General features: G+C 33.6%; 1 protein-coding gene across 1 annotated transcript; it reads right to left on the reverse strand.

Annotated features, from left to right (window-relative positions):
- Window positions 1-632: 632 nt before the first annotated feature.
- On the reverse strand, window positions 633-17,691 carry LOC118196589 (astacin-like metalloprotease toxin 5). The gene is made up of 6 exons (XM_035368060.2): window positions 17,593-17,691; window positions 14,907-14,974; window positions 10,055-10,130; window positions 5,337-5,451; window positions 3,412-3,590; window positions 633-981 (listed from the first exon to the last, which is right to left on the reverse strand). Exons 1-6 carry the CDS (start codon window positions 17,651-17,653, stop codon window positions 761-763), a joined length of 720 nt encoding a protein of 239 aa, XP_035223951.1. The 5' UTR covers window positions 17,654-17,691; the 3' UTR covers window positions 633-760.
- Between the last annotated feature and the right edge of the window lie 6,425 nt (window positions 17,692-24,116).

Raw genomic sequence — 24,116 nt, forward strand, 5'->3', positions numbered from 1 at the left:
TTCTAAGTGAGCATTTTTTCCATGTGAGCTTTTTTCTATGTGGACATATTCCTGTGAGCATTTATATCTGTGAGCATTTTTAATGCGGTTTATTTTTCCTGTGGGCATTTTTCGGGTCACCCATTACAAATAAACGCAAAATATTTTAATTACTTTTCATCCGAATTAAAGAAAAACAGTTTTTTAAAATTTACTTTGGCTTTTGAAATAAATAAAATCCTTTAAATTAAAATTAATCTTTCCTGATTTTCGCCACCCAAAATTTTCTTATAATACCAGTTTTTTATTTTCCTCCACCTCACACGCTTAACGCCAAGGGCAGAGCACCCTTTCGTTTGCTCTTAACATTGTAGATGTCCCTTGATAATTTTTTCCACTTCATACAGCAAGGAAAAGTTTGCTGTTCTTTTCGTTTTTTGTATATTAGAAGTAAGCCACTGATTTTATTCTTTTTATCATTATTAGTATTTTGAATTGTTTGTACATTACTTTTTATCATTACTTTATTTGTTTTCTACTTTTAAGAAAAGAAACATATGTTTTTATTTAACATCAAATTTTGGAATTATCCAACTCATTTACTCCTGCTTAAATTTCGCAGTGTGTTAATTACTATTTAAAAAAAATGAGTATTTTTTTCTTAGTTTGATGCTTTATTTGTAAGAGAAGTACATCTAAGCATTAGTTCAACATTTATACATCAGTTTTATGAGCTTGATGTTTCTGCTAATCGTTTAAATATGTATGAGAACAATACGTTTTAGCATTTATACATCTGTTTGACACGCTTGATATCGTCCTTGGAGAGGCCTTGTTTGTCATAAGGCTCCTTCAGCAGTTTACCGTTCTTTGCAACCATGGTCTTCGACCTGCGATCCTTGGAGAAGGCATAGTTTCCGTACAACATAATAGAATCATGATCGAAGGGTGTCAGAAGCAGGTTTTGGCTAGGTTTCAGAAGAGCGAATTGTGTTTCCATACCTGAAATAAATAGAGGTTTAAAGTCTTATGAAAATTTTTGCAACAATACAGAATGAATATAAAAAAATAATTGTATAATCTTTATCATCTAGACCAGAGCCGGATTTATATATAAACCTGCACAAGCTATAGCTTAGGGCCCCCACTTTCTTTGGGGACCCCAAAAATTAAAATATATTATAACAGCCTTATGAAGGGCCCCATATCTGAAATATCTTAGGGCCTTATCAAGTCCAAATCGAGCTCTGGGTAAGACACATTTAAATATTTATAAATGTTTTCTTGAAAAAATAAATCCTGCATTATTCCGAAATAATTACTCTCATATTCTTTCTTTAATTCTGTAATTAACTTCTATAATTATATAAATCTCTATAATTTTATAAGTTTTATTTACATTGAAAAATTTCATGTAAATTCACTTGTATGGTTAAAGTGAATGCCGAAGTTTCCTTCACATCTTTTCCGTGAGGCCAAAAGAACCTTAGAATATTTTATTTGAAAGCATTTGGAAGTGTGAAAGAAGATAGTATTACTTTTAAAAAGAAGGAAAATGATAAAATTATGTTATGATTCAAAATTAAACAGACTACTGCCTATTTTGCACTACTTTATGACCGACAGCTTGAATCTCTCTTAACCAAGAAGCAAAAATATTTCATGGTTTTCAATCATAATCTTAAACACTCTGAAATATCGATTATCTTTGTTAATTAATGGTATAAACAGTTTATATGATAATTTCAGATTACAGTCTACAACTTTAGAGAAGAATTTATCGCTAATTTGTTTGAAAAAATTAAAAACAAATGTATTAAAAATAAAAAAATATTATAAAACTTAATGAACACAAATGATTTTCTAACAGTCACGCAACACATAAAGCTGAAAATACCTTTTATTAATTATGACAATGCTATAAAGATTCATAAAACGATTACTTGGATGTATTATAAATTAAATTTATTTTAATTTATATCAGCTAGGTATATTATTCAAATAACAAAATAAAGATTCAAGTTATTAAGGTATTAGTCAGAATATTCTTTTTTTTTTATCTTCCTGAATAAAATGTGGATTTGTGTCTACTGCCCTCGAAATAGATAGAATTTTATTCAAAGACTGAGCCTTCAACATACAATATTTGTAAGTCTATATAATTCTTGTCATGTTCATACAGCGGATTAAAAATTTCGTAGAGTTCATCTCTTGGAATACTATTTAAGTCTCTTGATATGGTTTTGTGAATATTTTCAGTGACGTCAAAATAACGACCTGGACATTTCATTTGGATATCTCATTTTGGAATAGAGAAAATAGACTGCTGGTACCAAATCTAGTGAACAAATTCCTTTTAATATGTAGCAGAAACGGTTGCCAGTATGTTCTTCCCTGAGATTTCTGAAGCTGAAATTTCTGTGCTGAAGTTAAGCTTCTCCAATTCAAGCAGATGTCTGCAGTTTCGTCTCAGAATAATAAGAAAATCATTACGTTTCACCTCCAGTCACAATTTGTTTAAAATATATTCAGTATTCATATCTGCCTTTTTGATTAAATCATGGCATACAGATGATTTAATCATTGATCTTCTTTCTATCTGGTAGTCAGTGCGCGAGGGGGAGGAAGAGGCAACATTTTTGTTTTTTAGTGATCTTTCACAACAATTTGAGGCGTATTTTTATTTGTTTTTAGCTCACCATCTTCGGTCGAAGAGACAGGTAACAATGTTTTAGGAACTTTTCATCTAGCATTTCCATTGCTTCCGTGGACTCAAGATTGGGAAATGCGACCCTGCCCGAATCTCAACATCTGAGCTCATCATGAAATCGCTCGTCGTACCAATGAAACTTTATCGCTCGAGGTAAAGCTTGTCCACGGAGCTAAAACATTTTACCTCTTTCCTCCACGAATCTGATCCATATATGCTTTACACTGCATTTCAAATGACTCCATTGTTGCTGAGAGATTTTACCTCTTTCCTCCTTGGCTTTGAGCCTTGTAAAGATTTGTATGTACTTTGCATGTATGTATACGGCATTTTAAATGACTTCGCTGTTGTTTTTCCGCTTCACAGTAAAGCGTTATTGCTGTTCTTTGCTCATTTTCAAATCCATGATAGCAGATGTTCCCTGAATCAAAGCGATCGATTAATTGTCAAGAAAATTCTGTTCGTAAGATATTAATATTTTATGGGAAACAAATTGAGATATCATAGTAATAATTTCTGTTAATTATTGTTTGGAAGATTTGCTGGAATTTGCTAAAAATCATTAATCCTTAAGATGCGTTGCGTAAAGCCTTTGATTATACCAAATCAAAATTTTATTCATCATTTTATGTGATATGAATTAATGCCAAAAATTCTTGAAATATAACTTATGTTTGTTAGTGAAATTAATGCATCATGTTTCAAATAATTTCGTTTCTTACCTTCTTTGATGTTTTCCCAGTAGATGGTGAGGTACTCATCTCTATCAGATCTGTTTTGTTCATGGAAGAAACCGATAGCATGTCCCAGCTCATGGACAACAGTACCTACAAATTGGCAACCGTTTCCAAGAGACAGTGGTTGTTCTCCACGGTTGATCATACCGACGTAAGAGTAACATCTGTTAAAAATTTGATTCTAATCAATACTGGACTGAAAATCATTGTAATACTATAGAAAGTGTAAAAAAAGTTTGTTAATAGCTTGTCTTTGTTAGTAATTGTCTGTTAATAGCATGAATTATTCCGAAAGATAAACAAGTTAATCAGATAAAGAACATTTCATTGCTCCAGTTGAATTATGGATAATGTAATGCTTATATCTTCATCAAAATAATATAATCCCACTTACATAAAGGAATTAATATGTGAGATTTACCTTAATTTCCCTAACTAGTTATTTTAAGTTTGAATCTTTGCTGTCATTTCCCTATTTCCGTTTCTACGCCGGAATGTAAATTAGCTCGTGTGTATATAAGTGAAAATTTGAGATTGTTTAGACAGAGCGTGTTTCCCCCGTTCAAAGGCCACTTTACTAGGTTTGCTGTTCTAGATAAGACTTCTTGTCTTCCGCGTTGCTATTGGACGATAGTTTAAGTTCACGTCGGTAAATTCGAAGACAACTTAGCGCCTGAATTACTCTACGTAGCCTTTGGCTAGTAGTATTTTAATTAGATTTACTTTTAGAAGTATTACTTCGAAAGAAACAATTGAAAAGATAGTTCATGTAACAAAATGGCTATTGTTTCAAAGCTTGCACTTTGATTTTTGTAGTAATAAACGTTTCAATACAGCATAAGAAAAAAATGTAATTTGACTTATCTTTAAAATATTTAACTGATTTTTTAAGTCCTTCCCTCCGTTTCGAATCTTATTTCCTCTCAACTCTGTGCAGAATATTCATATCATTCGAATATTTAGAAGGTCGAATTGAGCATCGAAGAAAAGAGAATTTTGAAGTAAATTACATATTAACAATTCGGGTTAATTTTCTTTACAGTACGATGGTATTCTGCTGCCTGTCCGTATTTCAAGGAAGAAGCACTTTATTTAGAGCTTGTTGTGAGTAAATGAAATTTAAGTTTTTAGGGTGGTTTAGGAACTTAGAGAGGCTGACAACCTTATTATTAATTACTTTACGTTTTTATTCTACGTGTGGTAGAAGAAGTCTGGATGTCAGCGGAAAGTCCCTAACAACCATCCGTGTAGCTTGAAATAAAAAAGTGGTAATTAAGACTGGAGCTTAAAACAGACCAGAAATATAAAGTACTACTACAACACTTTTTTAACTTTCTGAGGACTCCTTTAAATATTGCGTTTTAAGATTTTCTACAAAAAGGTTTTATTAAAAATCTTAAAATATAATATCCATCTAATTGTGAGTCTTCATGTTCTATAAGCTTCTTAAACCTATATTACCTATAAACCTATAAATTTAAAAAGTTCTAATTTCAAAATTTTAAGGTGATAATAACAAAGATCTCATTATTTCAGAACTCCTAAGTTTTAGAAAGAAAAAATAATATTAAACAATAATATTTATTACAGCGCTTTAAATTTCTACAGTTAAGATTAAATGAGAAATTTCAACCATGCATTTTTATTTGCTCCTACATACACGTACGTACTGATCCTACATATTGCTGACATAGTGCTAGCCAAACATGAAGAATTACTGTCATTTGTCTTAAAAGTAACAACAATTTGATTAGAACTAAACCTAATTTTCTTAGTTTTAGAACAGCCATCTGATCCAGTATAAACGATGGCTGGCGGGGTTGTGCTGTTTGTGTAAAAAATATACTTATGGATCAAAATACATAGTAAAACATCTAGCATACAAATCCCTGTTAGGTAATTTTACGTACCCTTGTCCCTTGAAAATCTTGATGTAGTTCTTTTCTGTAGTCCTAGGTACAAATTTAAGACAAGTATTTCTTTCGTAGTTCTGCATTCCCGCCAAGATCAAAGATGTGTACACCGCTAGAAGAGGAAACAAAATTAGTGAATGGAAAATGTTATGACAAGAATTTCTAATTTTTCAAATGAAAATTTCAAATCGAATTGTAATTATTAATGCAGGTAGCCCTCCTACAACAAGGCATCCTGTAACACGGTTTCACTATAACATGATTCATAAATTGCGAGAAACCTCCTACAACACGGTTTCTCTCTAACACGATAAGAAAATTGCCCAAGCAATCCGAAGAATTTTAACGAACTCCGCACGAAGTTTTTCCATATTGTACAAAGCACCCATACAGTCATTTAACGCAGAAGAATCCTTGTTTCGTAAGTTGTGCCAGTTGTCTTCCCAGATCCGGTAGCCGTAAGAATAAATGTCCCCAGATAACAATGAAGAAACCTCACTATCGCAGAATGTGAACAACATGAGGTCATAATAAGTACTCTAAAACGCACAGCCTGCACGTTCGGTTTCCGAAATTCGAATCCTCGTCTCCATGGCCTGAAAACAAAAGTGTCTCAAGCTGCTGGTCGGCAGTCTGCGTCGAGCCACGGCGTGTTAAAGAATAACGTTTTCGCCTTTAAGACATTAAGTTTCAGTCTCCAGACTTGTCCAATAAAGATAAAGAAAACAACGTTTAAGAGGAAATTCATTTCTTTAGAAGTACAGGTACAAATATTGGAAATTAAATCCACTTTTAAAAGGAGAAAAGTCACATCACATTGAAAAAAGTTCAAATTGGAATGAAGAAACAGTCCGGACTGTTAAGAAAAATGAAAAAGAAATAAGAAGTGCAGTTGCTGCAGGATCTTCGACATCCGCAAAACATGCAGTTCGCCGACGGGAGCACCAATAATTGAGAAGATGGAAAAGGCACTCAGCATTTGGATTGATTATAGCTGTCAAAAAACAATGTCAAAAAAGAATTTCGTTGGATGGTAATATCATTAAACCAAAAGCACTTAAAATTTTCAAGCACCTCAAAGAACATGGAGAACCAACCCTCTGTCGACCCAGATTTTCTGGTGAGTGAAAGTTGGTTCGAAAATTTCAAAAAGCGTTTTGCAATTCATAGCATAAGAATTCAAGGAGAATCTGCATCGGCTGATTATGAAGCTTCTAGGACGTTTCCTGAAAAATGCCAAAATATTATAGAAGAACAAGGATATACAGCAGTTCAAATTTTCAATGCCAACAAAACTGGGCTTTGGTGGAACGAAAATGACCAGTGGAACCTTTATATCGAACAAAGAAAAAAACTGCATCCTGATTTAATGTGTCTAAAAATTGTCTAACGCTATTTTTGTGCTGTATGACTTTGGACTTTATGACAAAACCCTTGTTAATTTATAGATCTTTAAATCCTCGTGCACTTAAAAGCGTAAATAAAAATACCTTGCCGGTATATTGGAAAGCAAATCCAAGAGCTTGGGTAGCTGGGGATATATTTCAAGATTGGTTTTTAAATTGTTTTGTGCCAGACGCTGAACGTTATTTAAGGTGCATGACTCGTCTGAAAATGAAATTGGTGGCATATTAGAACTTATTAAATCAATCGGAGGCGAAGGTTTTGTGAACATGGCTATTGAGGACTTTCAAGACTTATCAGTGGAAGAGGAAATTGACGAAGATGTGATAGATATGGCATACGAAGCTGTAAATCAAATCGATTCTGAGGACACTACCACTGATGAAGATTTGAAGTTAACAAATGAACATTAAAAAATTAAATGAAGGCCTACGCTTAGCTGAAAATCTCGACTTTTTTCTTGAGGGCAGACCATTCCGCTGAAATAAGCCGAAAATTCAAAAGGGAGCTGCAAAACTGTCTAGCTATATACCGAGAAATTTAAAATGACCCTGTAAGAACTAGTGAGCAAAGTAAAATTACAGATTTGATAAAGAGGGAAGAAAATGCCAGAACTTTAAATGAAGAAAGAAATTCTGAAAGTGAAAGCGACCTCATTCCACCGAAAAAACGTTTTCTGTTGATTATCCTGAGCAATGACAACTAAGAAATTTATTAAACTAAAGTTGAGCTAAATTAAAATATGTAATATGTTTTGTTTTCTGTTGTACATACATGTATTTTTAATAAAAATTAAGTTGTTTATGTATAATTTAAAAAATATTTGTTTTCAATAAGTTTTCGGAACGTAACCCCTTTTTTATACTGCCTCTGGGTCCCATACAATACGGCATTTTCTAGGAACGTATCTACCGTGTTATACGAGGGTTACTTGTAGTTATATTATTATAAACTAGGAAGACCGCCTGAACTGACCAGTTTTTTAAATCCCTAACTCAGAAATAACTTTCTAAGGCTCCCTACGGATATTTCAGTTTAGAATTTCCTAAGCAATCACCTTTTCGTAAGCTCAATAAGTTATTTAAAATGTAAAATGCTCAGCTTATGAAAGGAAGCTTTCTTAAGAATCTTAAAATGTAATGCCTGTAGGATATTGAGTGCTGATGAACTGGTCTGTAAATTTCTTAAAATCTTTCTCAGAATTTAAAAATGTTGAAAATTTAGACATTAAGAATATTTTTTCCAGTAATGAGCAATAATTCTTGTCTATGCTCCTGCGACTATTATAAAATGAAATAAAAATTCCTACGTTATACGATGCACACGAAACTTAGCAGAGAAAATAGTAAAAAAACGACAAACGAAAGAGACATATCAATGTAACATGATATTAGATGTTGAGGTAATAGCAATATAATGGTATTTGTATATGGTGGATATACTAGTGTGGAATAAAAAAATAGTGGAAACACAGCGAAATATCTATTAAATATTATTAGCTTAGTTACAAACATTTATTTTCCCTTAATACAATCGCATGCCATTTCTACTGACTTCTGACAAATTAATGGAAGGCTTCATGCACCTTCAACTCGTTCACTTCAATTGATGCTCTACATTGACTGCTTTAAAGCAGGGATAAAGAGAGTACCACGACATCGAGGATGATGAGATTGCACATTGCCATGGAGGATGAGATTCGTAAGTAATGTGTGTCATCACTTTCTCTTGAATACTATACGAAGACGATGTCTCAGATCTCATCATCCTCTATCACAATGCGCCTTGCCATAATGCATGCACTGTCACGGATCTCCTGCGACGTAGCGATAGGAGGTCCTGAAATATATGCCATATTCACAAGATATGAGTGCATGTGACTATGATTTCTTCACCAAGACGAAGGAATTTCTTCACCAAGACAAAACGAAATGATTAAAAAAATAACCAATATTAGTGGACCTTCTAAAAAAATAAATAATTAAAAGCGGAACATTGCATACTACAATATAGGTTGTAGTTTTTCATGTTGCGTACAATCTGTAGAGTCTGTAACATTGCGGCATCTCTTCGTTCGATAATGATGGTTTGATTTGATTCGGTTTGCTTGATTACGGGAAAGCACTCGAGGGCTAGCTGCCTAAGGGAAGAGACTCCTTCGTGGAGGATTTTCGAAATGAAACTGGCTCTAATACACGTTACAGATGGGGAAAACCACGAGAAAGCTTATGCAGCCATCCGTTCGTGGGATTCAAACCTCTGACCAAACTACGAGTGTTCAGCGACTTTACCGCTCGGCTACTGGTGGGCCTCGTTCGACGAGGAAAGGGCGTGTTGAGTTTATCAGTTCGACATGTTAAATGAAATATCCAGGGACCTTCTATTCGTTTGTCATGGCTCGCCATATAAGAAATAGATAACTAAAAGCGGTAGATCGCACATTACTTCAATACCAATTTTTGTTTAATTTCAATAAAATTATAACATTTACAGAATTTGTTTTATTTTTCTAACAATGTTTGCAATAAATATCTTTCTCTCAACTCTGAGAAGCTTTCGAATTTTTAAGCAACTATAGATGATATTAAAGCTTCCTGTAAAGCGCACTTAAACTGAGCAGTGCAACGCATCGAGTACCTATGAGTATCTGGTTTTGATATTATTTAATTATTGCATACACTCATCTTTTAATTCTTTTCAAAGAAAAGGATTTAAATACTTAATTATTATATTATATTATATGAATGAAAATAATATGGATGAAAAATGTTGTACAGAACAGATAGCATAAAGCATAAACTTATAAAAAGTAACATAATGGATCAAAGTGCATGGATTACGCAGAAGATAATATAGACAAGATGAATTTTTCATTTGGTTTCTTAGTTTCTTATTTGAGGTTAGAGATGATACTTTTACGGCATAGAATTGAGTACTCTTGGTGTCCTAAGTATCCTGAGATCAGAGGACTACTTAATTTTAAGCATAAAACTTTTTGACTTTTTGTAAAGATTTAGTTTATTTTCTAGATATAATTTATTTTAAATTAATTAATAATCATCATTTTTCTAAAGCTTTTGCTATAGCATTCGAATAATCATTTTAATATTATATGGTGGCAACCACTGCGATATAGGAGAGTTGTATTACTCACTTTGTCAAATTTCTGAACAGTAAATCTGTCGAGTATTTCCGAAGATTTTCCAAATCCGACTCTGCTTATTTAAGTGCTTTATCAATTTAAGCCCTCTATTGGATGTTAGATGCTCATGGAAATATAAATTAGATAAAAATAAAGCGTAATGTCATACCTAGAGATGAATCAATAATATATGGAATTATCTTGTTGGGCCATCTCATCTGCTGGTATGGAATAACATTCCTGTCCTGAAAAATAATGTACAGTTACAAAAATGACCAGAAAGAAAACGTGATTGCAATAGATATCATTTAAAATTATTATATTTAATAAAAAAGACTGAAAAATGATTACATTAGGTAATAAACTAGAGATTCTTATTTGAAAATTATATTAACTGCATGTGCAAAGAGATTCGTAAATTAGATATTTTTCAAGCTCAAGCAAATTCTTCAGTGTGCACTTAAAAAACACGCATTATATATAGAAAATCGCGCTGAAATCGGGCATAGGTTGCAATGTCTGCTAATGTTTTGTCATTTGTTTACTTATTTTTTAATTTTTCAGGACTGTGCAGTACTTTTGGGAAATACACATGGAGAGATTGAGTCCTAAATAGCGTTCGAAACTGATAGAAATTTATTTTGGAAATCAAAGATGCATCATCCTCACTCAAAGAGCATACCATCGGCACTTCAATGTGCGCAACTGTCCTTATCAGTCTGCGATTCTACGTCTGGTAGCATACTCTCTGCATCATTATTCAGTCTGCGATCGTCCAAGAGCAGACAGAGAACGGGGTTGTCATTAATGATGTCCCTCACTCGTTGAATGTTTTGGGGAGTTCGAACCGAACATGTTTACCCGTTCTTAGGCGAACGCAGACTGACTAATGTTGCCAAAAGCGTACTACCAGACAGACAATCGTAGTCTGATGAGGACAGCTGCGCACGCTGATGTGCCGATGGTATGTTGTTTGAGAGACGATGATGGATCTTTGATATTCAAAATAAAGTTATTAATTGCATACGCTTTTCAGGACTCAATTTCTCCATGGTGTTATCTCCAGTCTTGAAAAAGAAAAAAATAAATAAATAAACAAATTACAAAAAAAATTATGAGGTCTTGCAATCCCTGCGCGACTTCTGCGACATTCTGTATAATTGAAACAATTTGAGTCTGTCGTAGATAATAATAATGAATGTCTAGCTACAAGGAAGACAGTCATGGCCATTTGATGCATTTCTTTATTCTGAGCATAACAAGTGGAAAACGTATATCGAAGGACAACATATTGACTAAACCGAGGCCAGCGTGAGATGGATCAAGGATTATGTAATTGATATAGCGTAAGATGTTGAAATTATAAGAAATTGAAAGACGAAGATGGTGCGTTGATATTAGACTAAAACTAGTGACTTTAGATTAAGTATGGTGAGGATTAGTTAATTTTTTAAATATAGTATCAAAATTTCGATTTAAGTGTAATTGGTTTAAAAGGTTTTGCTCTTAAGTTTTCAAACATATATTTGTCTTAAACGTTATACAAGAATGACAGGAATTAATTCTGAAATGACGCACTTCAGAAATAATTTTTATGAGCATATTATATTTTAAGAATTGAAAGTGGAAAAATAACGTAATTAAAAAGGAATCTTAAGGAGTTTCACTTAGATGTTTGTTGCGTCGTTAGAATGATGACCCGTTAGTGTAACTTGGATATGTTGGTGGCGTCGTAGATAGAAGATGGATGCATAAAAAATGCAGATTTGAGCGAATTTAAATAGTATTTCTTATATTGTAGTGAAACATTTTGAGATACAAGTAACTTGGCACATTAATCGTGCCCATTCCAAAACATAATATTTGCATTTTTGAGATTGTTGCGATAAAAAGAAAGCAGGGCGAGGCACAGAAGCAAAGTCCGATATACTCGGGACAAAACATTAATTTAGAATGGTTTTAGTTTCAGTTTCAATGCATTTTGATTTGAAAATTAATAATACTCTCAAATGATTATTATCTATATGAGTTTCATTTCCATTTATGTCACTATCTTGTGTAAAAGACATATATGGATTAACCTAAAAATAACGCAGTCCTGAAAAAGTTATATGTAATTACTGTTTTGAGAATAGAGAAGAGAAATAAACAAATTAAAATGAAGAGTTAAGGGACTACTGCTAATTTATGTTATGATCTTACGCCCACACACCCACATATGTATATATATATACATATGGACAGATAGATAGATAGATATAGGTAATTTATTACTAGAATGGTTTTTTAATGTATCATACAAGAAACAGAAATTTAATTAATGCGATTAATTAACGGAATAAATTTGAATCAGTATCTTAATTATAAGTTATTTAGATTTCTATTGTAGTAAAAATATTTTAAAACGTTGCAAAGAAATATTATTTTAAACGGGAAAAATTCTAAATAGTTAAATTAAAAAGGAATTTAAAATACTGAAAAGTAAAATTAAAAAGAAATTTAAAGTATTGAAAAAGTAGCTATTGTTATTGACCTCAGATTAATTGACTTGTCAAGAGTAACAAACCAATACACTATAAATTAACTGTAACCAGATTAAGTAAGAGTGTTTCGTCTTTTTTTTTTTCGAAGTAAGGATGAAATTAGTTATTTTCCTAGAGTTACATCATAAGATAAGACCAAAACTCAAAAATGAGAAAGATAATTATTCTGCTTCAGCCAAAATGCTTTCCATAAACAAAACCGAAAAGAAAATGAGTGATATTTCCTTCTTAATTTAAAGTACTCGTTAATAATTGAATTAAGCTTTGATCCTCACTTTAGGAAAAACATTCCCCGACACTCTCACAGTATTGTAAGAACAATAAAAAACTACTGAGTAGACATTAATAGAGAATTAAGAAGTAATCTCCTGAAAGTATAGGATAGTCATAAAATAACTTGACCAACTAAAAGTGATGGTTGGAGAGCTAAAACTGAATTTTCCTTTCTAAATTTGCAGGGTGTGTTGGATATTCCTCCTAATGCTTGCATTTAACCCATTCACTATATAGAAATGTCTCCAGCAAATCCTGGACTTTAGACAAATCCAGAGCCAGAAGTTCATTGGCAATCGAATTAAAGTACCACGGAGATCAAGCGAACGATAAATGATGGTAGATGATGTGCTGATAGAAACAATCTTGAAATAATCGTTTCACGCACTCGTCTATATATAATCCATACATTCACATTCTGTAATTGTGTGTACAACTACTAATGAAGATCGGTGTCGAAGCAACAAAACAATTCTTTTTAATTGCCCGTAACATTAATTATAAATTTCATAAAACTGGCGTAATGCTTCCACAGATTTGCAATGTAATATAGCAGTGTTGGCCAAACTTCATGTCAGTAAGAGTCGCACGTTTGAATTCAGGAATGTTCGAGAGTCGCATCTAGATTTACTAAAAGCCACAAGTTCATATTTACATCATTATAGAAGTACTGGAGGAGGTTTTAAATAGAAAGAAATCCCTGATAACTTTGTAAAAAGAGTCTAAACTAATTAATTACTTCTTTTTGGACCATGAATAGTTTTAGTTTACCATATTTCATACATGTATTTTATATTCACGAGCTGCACAAATTGACTGCGAGAGCCGTATCAGGCTCGCGAGCCGCACTTTCGCCACCCCTGCAATATAGTTTCAAAATTTCCATGTGTAGCTTCTGTACAAATTTCATCATTCGGGAAATGCATAACCAGAGCAGAAAATAAGAAAATACGAGCTTTTTTTCTCTTAACAAATGCTTTTATACCTTACATTGGGTGCCATGGTTCCATTTGCGAAACTCCCAAACATTTGCAGAGGTGGACAAAAAAGACGGAAATGGAACCTCCAGAAAGCCTGAACTGAGAAAGCCCACAATGATACATTACGAAAAAACACATAATTTCTTTAACATGATGTTTAAAAATATTTAAAAAAAAACGGCTCATTTGCTTGGCTTTTTTAAACTTATCAAGATTTTAATTTCAAAATGGTTTCGAAAGCGAAATTCTGTAATTTTGAAACATCGTTTCAAAGTCATTGTTTGGTATTTGAGGTAGGCATTTTAACAAACCATTTAAATTATTTTTAAGCAAAGGAAATTAATTACATTTCATATAATTTATTTACAGAAGGAAAAACTTAATGGTTTTCGAGAAATGCCATGGTTATTTTTCGAAATTAATTTAATGTGACAGACACATAAATAAAACATACTTGTAATGTGTTATTATGCCCTTTAATATAACCACAATACCTGTTTTTACTTAACTTGTATCAACGAAAACAAATTAAAAATTATAAAATGTACCTTAAAAGATCTATTAAACGAGAAAAAATACTGTTGATATTTAAGTAAAAGACTGTGTGTGTTTGGCGAAACCATTAAAACATCGTATGGATAATATTGAATGTTAGATACTAATTATTTTAAGTATTTCTGTGGAATACATGATAACGTTTCACTTAAGAATCACAACATCACAACGCAAACAACATATTCATCAGTTAAAACAAATGCATAAGAGTTTTTTAAAATTCTGCAATGCGTTACTTTTTAAAGCACACAAACAATTGAAACATAATATTGTGAAAAACAGCAACTTTATTGTGGTTTAGATTTTTAAAAAGTTACCGATTTTGAGAGTGTTCGGATACAGGTTGCTTTTCTACAAGAACAAACACATTTTAGCAAATTGTTATTGCTCTTGAGGAAGAGGAAACTATGTTTGCTCACTCTCATAATCTAGCGAAATTTACTTGAAATTTAAACCAAATTAAAATTGATCTTTTACCTGATTTTAAGTATCATTTTAATTTTTTCTTCCTATTTGATATGGAATATATTTAAACTTGTAACGTTTAGTTAACTTTTAAGGCTTATCAAAGGGTAAAGTGTACATATTAAAATGGATTTTTATGAAAAAAATATAGTATGTTCTACTAACGTTTTGTGGGATGCTTAAAACAAGGAATTAAAATACGTACGCCAGGCTCAATTCCGAGAATATCTCCTTCAAAGAGATCAGGGTTTTGCAAAGCCAAACTTCTTCTCTCTATGAAAGATTAAAAATAAACAGCATAAGCAGCGATTCTAAATCAAATACTGTAATGATATTTAAACCTTGTAAAATCTTATTTTATGCAATATTTTCTTTTATAATAGATTTTAAAGTTTTTTTTTAGCAAACTATGATTTAAATATGAAAATTGTATGAGGCAATTTAGACTTTTAATTGGGAAGATCAATAAGGACTTTGACACAAAATCAAAATAAAGTATAAAGAATTACTTTATGTATGACATAATTCATATTATTAGAACATTCTAATTAGAACAATAAGTCATATTATTAGAACATTCTGCATCAGTCTGCACTATTTTTGGTGATATTAAATTTTATAAAGTAGTCTGTAATTTAACTTGTGTATTGTAAGATAACTAAAATTGCGTCAGCTAGAGACAGGCATACATTTATACTTTAAAAACTACCGTATTTTGTTTTATTTTTATGTTTTGTTTGTAAATAACTAACGTTTAATAATTTTGCAAGTATAATAATAAATTAAATAAAAACATTGTTTGTTATTTGCTTGATGAATTCAATGAACAAAAATCAAGGAGATTTCACTATCTTTTATACAAACTTAAGTTTTCTAAAAAGGTTGTTTTTCTCTCTCAAATGAACAGAAAAATGCCGTAGCACTGAAGATAACATAAAAAATTGAATTAATTAAAGTTAATAATAATTAAATCTAGAAAAGAGAAAGAGACTTAATGTTTCTCTGAATTGTATAGTAATTTAAAATACATTCAAGGTTAGAAACATAATACATAATAAATGGTCAGTTAGCCCAATTCCAGATTTCACACAGACTTATCAAGGAAAAAGCATAAGAAAACTCCAATTTGGCTAATACTATTCAATTCTTTGTATATTTTTTCTTTGTCTTTAAAATTTTTTTTGATTGTTTGCGAACAAAGTTGATGTTTTTTAAAAATATTTTTAGTCTTTTCTAATTTCCAATTTGTTTTTGTAGATTAAATAGTTTAGTATTTATTACAGGAGGTGTTTTTGCGTAAACTTTAACTGCTTTAGTATTGCTTTAACTTTTTAGTATTGCTTAACTTTAATTACTTTAGAACTCCAAAATATCTAAAATTAGTTATTGCAAATACTATTATTAACCAAATTAGCAGAATTAAAAAAGTTTGCATTGAAATAGAATTTATTTTTATTTCTTTATTTTTTCCTTTTAATTACTGTTATTTTATTAAAACAAGGGCTTCCTATTTTCAAAGTCATCATAATAATCCCATGACATGAAGACTTTACTTTTCTAACAATAGTTTCTTTAGTTCTTTTTTAAGCTTTCTTCTGCATTTTTCTGTAGTTTTTAAATAAAAAAATCTAAAATTGAACTTTTTATTTTTTACGCTTACCGAAAAACAATAAACCAATATATAATATAATATAAAAGCTTTTTGAACACTTTTTGAACACTGTTTAATGAGTCTAAAGTAATTTATCCTAAAATTTAATTAACGTTTTACACTGAATCACATTCTTTATTCCCTATTTGTTTTTTAAAAAGGTTAGAATTTACTTTAATTTCATTTTAATTAGTAAAGTAATATTTTTTCTTTCTCAAAACATCTATTTTAAATTAAATTTTTATGTAAGTTTTAAAAAGATTTTGTTTGGTTTCAAAATTCTATACTTTGTTGCAATTTTACTAAATTTGCAAGTAGCAAGAAATAACTACTCAGGATAATCAAAGTTAAAAAAATATTGCATATTAGCACCTCACGAAGGACATCCAACCCAACGATCAGGAAGTTCAGCATTAAAGTAAGCTTGAATGTCCTAAATTAATGTGCTCCCGAAATTGTGGGGAAATTTCACCTATCTAAAAATGCAGTCTTCGTTATCGTTCTGTTGCGGTTTTATTAGCTGTGTCTTCAGCATGTCTAGGTACACTTCACGTCTAGGTTGTGACATATCAGGGATACTTGAAACTTTGCGCTTTTTTGTTTTGTTTTGTTATTTTCTGCTCTCTTGGTCCCCTTTCCTCTGTAGCTGTCTTTTGTTGCCCAGCCAGTATAATGGTTAGTGATGCTGACTGCTGTACTGATTGGCACTGCATCGAATCCCGAAGAAGGCAGGACTGTTTGAAAGCTTGACTGCGCTGCAAGCGGAAACTCAAAATATAAGGGCAACAGAAAGACCTCTTGATAGATTATTGGTAGGGGAAGAGGGGTGGGAGATCTTCGGATCGCCCCCTTTGAGGTACTTTTCTTCAAAATTGGGGAGGAATTCCACAGTTACTACCCAGGACTTGTACGACCAATGGTCAAATTCTGGTGTCCCGCTTTCTTCTGCTTGTTACGTCTACCTTCATTTATAACGGTTTGCTCCGTTTGTTACAACTTTGTTCGTGATTAGCCAATGCTCTTATTTATTTAATATTAATCTTTAAGTGTTGAGAAGAGAATAACTCCCCAGCATTCTACAACAGTTACTTACAGTGCAGTTTCAAACATAGTATATCGGTATCATTGAATAATTAAAATTTTAGCAAATAAAAGCAATAATTCAAATAAGAAGAAATTCACTTTATCAAATCGAATATAGTCTACTTTAATCACATTCTAAATAATATAAATATATTACCCCTGTCTGTTATAGCAGAAACTGCTACGGCTGCAAGGAGCAAGGCAATAACGTACTTCATCTTCACTTTGAATTCGAGCCCAAGTCGTAAAGATATTTTTTGGAAAGCCGTATATAAATCATTTCTTTTATCTTGATTTCAAAACACAATTTTCCTATCTTTGTGTGTATTCCAACATCTGCGTAACAGATGACTTAGTGACGAACTGAAATATCGTCAATTATCGACTCTGTGATTTAATAAACAAATATATTATTATATTTTCAGAGACACGAAAAAAAAATATCAGGATTTAGATTAAAACTACTGCGTTTCTTATCACAAAAGTTCCTTCTTCTCCGATTTATGTATGATTTTTTTAGCAAAAATAGAATTTTTTTATGATTTTTTTTCAGCTGCTGTGTTTTATATAGTGATATGACACGGGCGTGTTAAGATTTAATGATTTTAGAACGGAATTATCTTTTGTTTTTGGAAAATATTATGTCTTGTAATGTTGCTATATTACATAATACGAAAGATAATTAAATGCTAAAGGGCGCGACGAATTTAAAATTAATCCCGAACTGAATAACTTACTGAGAAACTGTACCATATCATTGACAAATAAACTGTGTGTATGTTAATAATGCAACGTTAAATATGATGCCAGATATAATGAAGTAACTCATTAATTTATGATGAAACTGCATTTTTTTATTTTTTAATAAAATGCTTAGAGATGTTATTGAGCAGTCAAATAAAAAGAAACTTGATGTTAAAATAGCTAAAATATGTAAGAGATGAACGGAACAGAAATTTAAAATAGAAAAAGTAATTCACTTTCATTTTTGTCAGCGTCTAGAACACCTATTTAGAGAAACATTTGATTTATTTCATAGCAGTATCTTCATCCATAGTGCAATTTACTAAATTACTAAGGCTCGGAAAATGTATTGTGTACTGAAAGTTGAATGTCTATTACGATGCAACAATGATAGAGAGAGTTTCCTAGAGATTAGGTGTGGAGTTATACACGGACTGTTAAACTTAAAGAAGGGAATTTCTCAAGTTCTAGATACCTCAGGAGGAGTCTGTAGGATCTAATCTTCTTTCTTAATATACGTTGTAACTTAAAAGTCTAAGTTACGACTTCTCGCAAAGATACGAAGATGAATACAACGGGAAAAGTGTGTAAAAGACCCTTTCATTGACCACAATAGTTAACAGACGGCACGGACTTACGTGCTTGCACAGTCACCAACTACTTTTGATGAGGAAAATATTTGATTAAAAATATAATGTAACAACTAAATTCAAAGGTAAATAGCAGAGCAGGTTGACTAAAATCTACACAAGCGAGATAATTTCGACAGCAAGAATGCGAAACCGAGATTCAAAATTCAACAGCTGGTAGAATTAATAACGTGTACTCTCAAAAGAGGAACCACGCTCTAATTAAACTTTTCTCTACTTCAGTTTAAATACACTCTCGTTCATATTCACTGATTTATATACTGCAGGAAAACGCAAGAGAAATGAGAAAAGACAGAAACGGCTAACAAATTAAAATAGCTATTAGTAAAAATAATAGAACCCTTAAAGTCTCAGTGCGTCAATAAGTACACTCATGTCCATAAATTAAGGATAATTCGGAGTCACGAGAAAATCGAACTCTAAAATAAATATATCTCCTGTAAAATCACTACACACATCTTCAAGAATCATACGCAAATTTCAGGAAGTAACCAGATGACACCGATGGTACGTCACAATGACGAGAGTGTAAGAGAGTGATATATAAGGAATACAGGCAAAGAATTAAAATTGTTCGCAGGCGCTTTATAAGCATTTCAGTGCAATAACCGAGTAGTTATGACTCAAAGGACGCATTTGGATGATTTTTTACGTGGTAGAATTATCGGCCATCTGGAATGTGAGCGTACCCAAGTGGAAGTATCAGACGAACTTGGAATTGCCAAGAGTGTCATCTCCAGGCTTTGGCAACGATTCCAAGATGATGGTAATGTGAGTAGACGTTACAGCACAGGTCGCCTCAGAGTTACAACGCCAAATGAGGACCGGTACTTGGCAGTTACTGCCAAAAGAAACAGGCGGAGCACAGCCTCAGACCTCTCTCGTCAGCTCTCTTCGGCCAATGGTACGACAATTTCAAGGCAGACCGTGTACAGACACTTAGGGCATATTAGTCTATATGCTTGTAGACCTGTCAGATGCGTTCCACTTACTGCAACTCACTGTCGCCTGCGGTTAGCCTGGAGTAGAGAGCATGCATTGTGGACACCGCAACAGTGGGCTTGTGTGATGTTTTCCGACGAGTCCAGGTTTAGCTTGCAGTCTGATTCTCGCCGGACTTTCATATGGAGAGCTCCAGGTACCCGTTACCAACTTGAAAACATCATTGAACGACACCGTTACGGTGGTGCAGGAATGCTCGTTTGGGATGGAATTATTCTGGGTTCCAGAACTGACCTGCATGTTCAAATTGGAACCATGACAAGCCAAATCTATCGGGACGTCGTCTGGAACAACATGTACGTTTGTTTCGGGGCGCCATGGGCGCACAATTTGTGTTTATGGATGACAACGCCCGTCCTCACCGTGCAAACATCGTAAGCGAATGCCTTCAATCGGAGGATATCACCCGTATGGACTGGCCAGCATTCTCACCGGACTTGAATCCAGTAGAGCACGTGTATGATATACTTGGCCGACGAGTTGGAGCCCGTCAACCTCCTCCTACATGTCTACCGGAACTTCGGAGAGCATTGCTTTTTGAGTGGTGCAATATCCCCCAAGATCAGATCGATAATTTGATACTCAGCATGCCTAGGCGTTGCACGGACTGTATTGCATCGTCTAGGAGACATACAATGTTATAACAATCATACCAACCATATAATATTGTTTTTTTTGTAAATAGGTTTTTTTTTGTAATTTGCTCCAGGGAGAAAAAATCGCTATTTTTTTTAATAATATCAAACATATAGCATCTTTTTTTTTTGCTCTTTACATTTTGTTTAATAAATAAGCTTTACAAATAAGTCAAATTTGTTTTGATTCTAACTCTTCCTTTGCCTGATTTTGCATTATCCTTAATTTATGGACATGAGTGTATTTAAAAGTCGTGGTTTATATTTAAAGACGTCCAGACCTTTGCTAGTATATTACAGTCCTTATTCGTCTAATAACTTCTCAATGTTTACGATTAATAGTTCTTTATGTCGGTTATGTAAAATAATGTTTCCTGTTTTTTTGCGACGGAAACGATTGGAAAGATCACTTTTGTTTCGTTAGTGTAAACATAAGTTAGCGAAATCAGAGATAAATCGCAGAATTTGTATTGTCTTGGCGAATTTGCACATAAACAACTAAGCATACTAGTTCGATGCGATTGAGAATGGAATGGAAGTGGTCTTGTTCATTTGCTTATTAAATCAGTATGACAAAGCAGGCAAGGACTATTTACTGGGAGAAGTGACACTTTCGCGAAGGACGTTTTAGTGAAACTAGCTCGCATTTCATTCACATTATGCTTGAGGAAAATCACACAAACTTAAACAGCTAGCTCTGAGTACGCCTTTAACTATCTTACCCACAAACTCATTGGCGGACATTTTGTCTCGTATATAAATATTCCTCTCTAATACTCTTGTGACGCATTGCGGAATTTTTACTCAGATGGTAAACAAAATGTTGCTTTACTCTCACAAGCAGACGAAAATAAAAAGGAGCATGCAAGGATTCAAATTGCGAGAAAGAAATGAATGTGCTTACTTGTGGAGAACAATCAGTCAGATGCATACTAATTGGAAATTCATAAATTTCCCCAAAATGTCTATCTAGCTTCTATCGTTCTGATGTAGACATTTAAAAAGTCCTTCAGAAAAAAAAATATTTAGTTGAGTTTAAGATACTGCATGGCTATGTGCTCATATTGTTCATGATATTTCAAATATATTATTAAAATCAGCCAAATTTAGAAGAGAAAGAATATAAATAAAGATAAAAAGAAAAAAAAAAGATGCAACATGAAAGATATATTCGAATGGAACAAAATTCAGTAGAGATGGAATGTATATGCATGGAAAAATAAGCTATTAAATTGTCAGAAGAACCGAATGTTTTATTAAAGAGACCCAACTGCATATAACAATAAATCAATAAAGAATTGTTCCACTTCTGTCCCTTATGCGAGCTGTTATACAGCTTGGCAGTGACTCACGGAATTTGCGAATTCTTGACAAATTGTCTTTAAATGTCTTGTTAGATAGGTGACATTCTTTGACAAACGCTGTCGACTGATCTTCAGACCACAAACATGGGCTTTTAGCGAAAATCTAGCCATCCGTCTAGGTGGCCAGGACTGATTTTGATAAACACTAAGACAATGCGTAAAAATGATTGCAGCATTCACTTGGGTATTATACTTTGGAAATATAAATATCAGATATCTCGAACGGAAGAGCAAAACAGGGGAGTACAGATTACCGTCGATGCACTGTCATGCCGCAAGAATGTATGGATGACAACCAAAGCTATTGGACTATCGAATAAAGCAGCAATTTGACAAGCGCAGTCAGATCAGTGTTTCATCATTGCCTTGGATGTCTGTTATTGATGTTCACTTCAAAGTGTAACTCTTGCCATGTACGCGGATGATACAGCAATCATTCCACGAAGTGCGGTTTTGAGTTCAGTCGTATAAGCACTACAAAACCCCATACAAGCGCTTGGAATCCTTGCTTATCAAATAGAAAATTCAAATTAACGTTGAAAAATTGGAAACTGTTCTTTTCACCTACAACTGAAATTTAATCTCAGCATCAGCCTATTTCCTTATTATCCCTTGGACCAAGCAAATCGAATATCTCGGCGTTATCCTTAATTCTAACCTCATAAGGGCCTCTTATATTACATATATTCGTTCCAAGTTTTGGGAATCTAAAGCTACACTTACTCCCTTAAATGGCCCAAACTCTGTTTTATCATTAGATAACACGTACCCATTTAAAAGACCATGCTGAGTCCCATAATTAACTATGCCTGTTGCGTCTGGGGTTACGCATGTAAAAGTCATATTAAACAGTTGCAAATAATACAGAATGTTACACTGCGACAAATTTGTAAATGTAGATGGTTCATTAGGAACCGGACTATTCACGATGAGTTAAATATGGATGTTATCAGCAGGTATATGGTTAAGAAAGCAAAACGTTTCTTTAAAAACGTTAATAAAGTTAATAATAACATCATTCTACATATAAACTACAACTATCATGCTGCTAAAAATCGCAAACGGCCAGAAGCTGTCTTGCAGCATCTTGTTTAACTTTTTTTCATTAATTTCTTGACTGCGTTACCTTTATTTTATTTCTCCTAGGTTCTTATTTTAAACTGGTGTGCAAAACTTAAGCAACAAAGTAAAAATTTAGCAAATAGCCATGAAATTGCAGAAAAAGAGGTCTGGAGATCAGTACAATGAACACATAAGTCAGTAGAAACGTCATGCGTATGCAAATATCAGGAATGAAACGTCAGAGGCGACGTGAGCCTACTCAAAACGCGTAATGTCGGAGCGCGCAGCTCAACAGTAGAATAAAAGGAAGGACGGAGACGCAATTCAACATATTCCTTGCCAGTGTCAGTGAGTCAGTTCGTGAAATATGGCTAGAAGAAATCACCTGGACGACTTCACACGTGGAAGAATGATCGGAAAGCTGGAGAAGGGGCTTACTGTCACCAGTGTAGCTGCAGAGTTTGGAGTCAACAAAAGTGTCGTTTCGCACGCTTGGAAAGCGTTCCAAACCACAGGTACAGCTGTTAGAAAGGTTGGTGGTGGCCGCCCGAGGACGACAACTGCAGGGGATGACCGATATATCGTCCTTCAGGAGAAAAGAGGCCGACAGCAGTCAGCAAGCGCCATTGCTCAGCAACTCTGTACAGCAACGGGGCGACAAGTGTCGCGGTTTACTCTGGCCAGACGCCTTCACAAAGGGGGCCTATTCGCCCGCCGTCCTGTTGAAAGTTGGCCACCGACGCCATCGTTTACAATTTTGCAAAGAGCACAAAAACTGGACAACTGATCAATGGAATCCTACCCTCTTTACGAATGAAAGCTGGTTCAGTACCAGAAGCGATTCTCAACGCGTTTTGATTTGGAGAGAGGTCGGGACCCGGTTTTATCCCAGTAACATCAAGGAAAGACACCGTAATGGTGGTCCTGGAGACCTTGTCTGGGGAGGCATTCTGATGAACGGGCGAACTGAGCTCCACGTTTTCGACAGAGGGTCTGAAACCGGGGATCGCTATTGTGAGGAGGTACTCCTTTCCCATGTGTGTCTGTCCCGAGGTGCCATTGGCCCAGACTTAATTTTTATGGATGACAATGCACGGCCACATCGGACTCTTGCTGTTGAGGAGCTACTGGAAAGTGAAGATATCACTTGAATGGATTGGCCAGCGTACTCCCCAGATTTAAATCCCATCGAACATGTATGGGATGCTTTGGGGAGACGCATTG

This window comes from Stegodyphus dumicola, chromosome 1, assembly GCF_044657685.1.
Source record: "Stegodyphus dumicola isolate Sdum_Otavi_A_Nest chromosome 1, ASM4465768v1".
Classification (NCBI taxonomy): Eukaryota; Metazoa; Arthropoda; class Arachnida; order Araneae; family Eresidae; genus Stegodyphus; species Stegodyphus dumicola.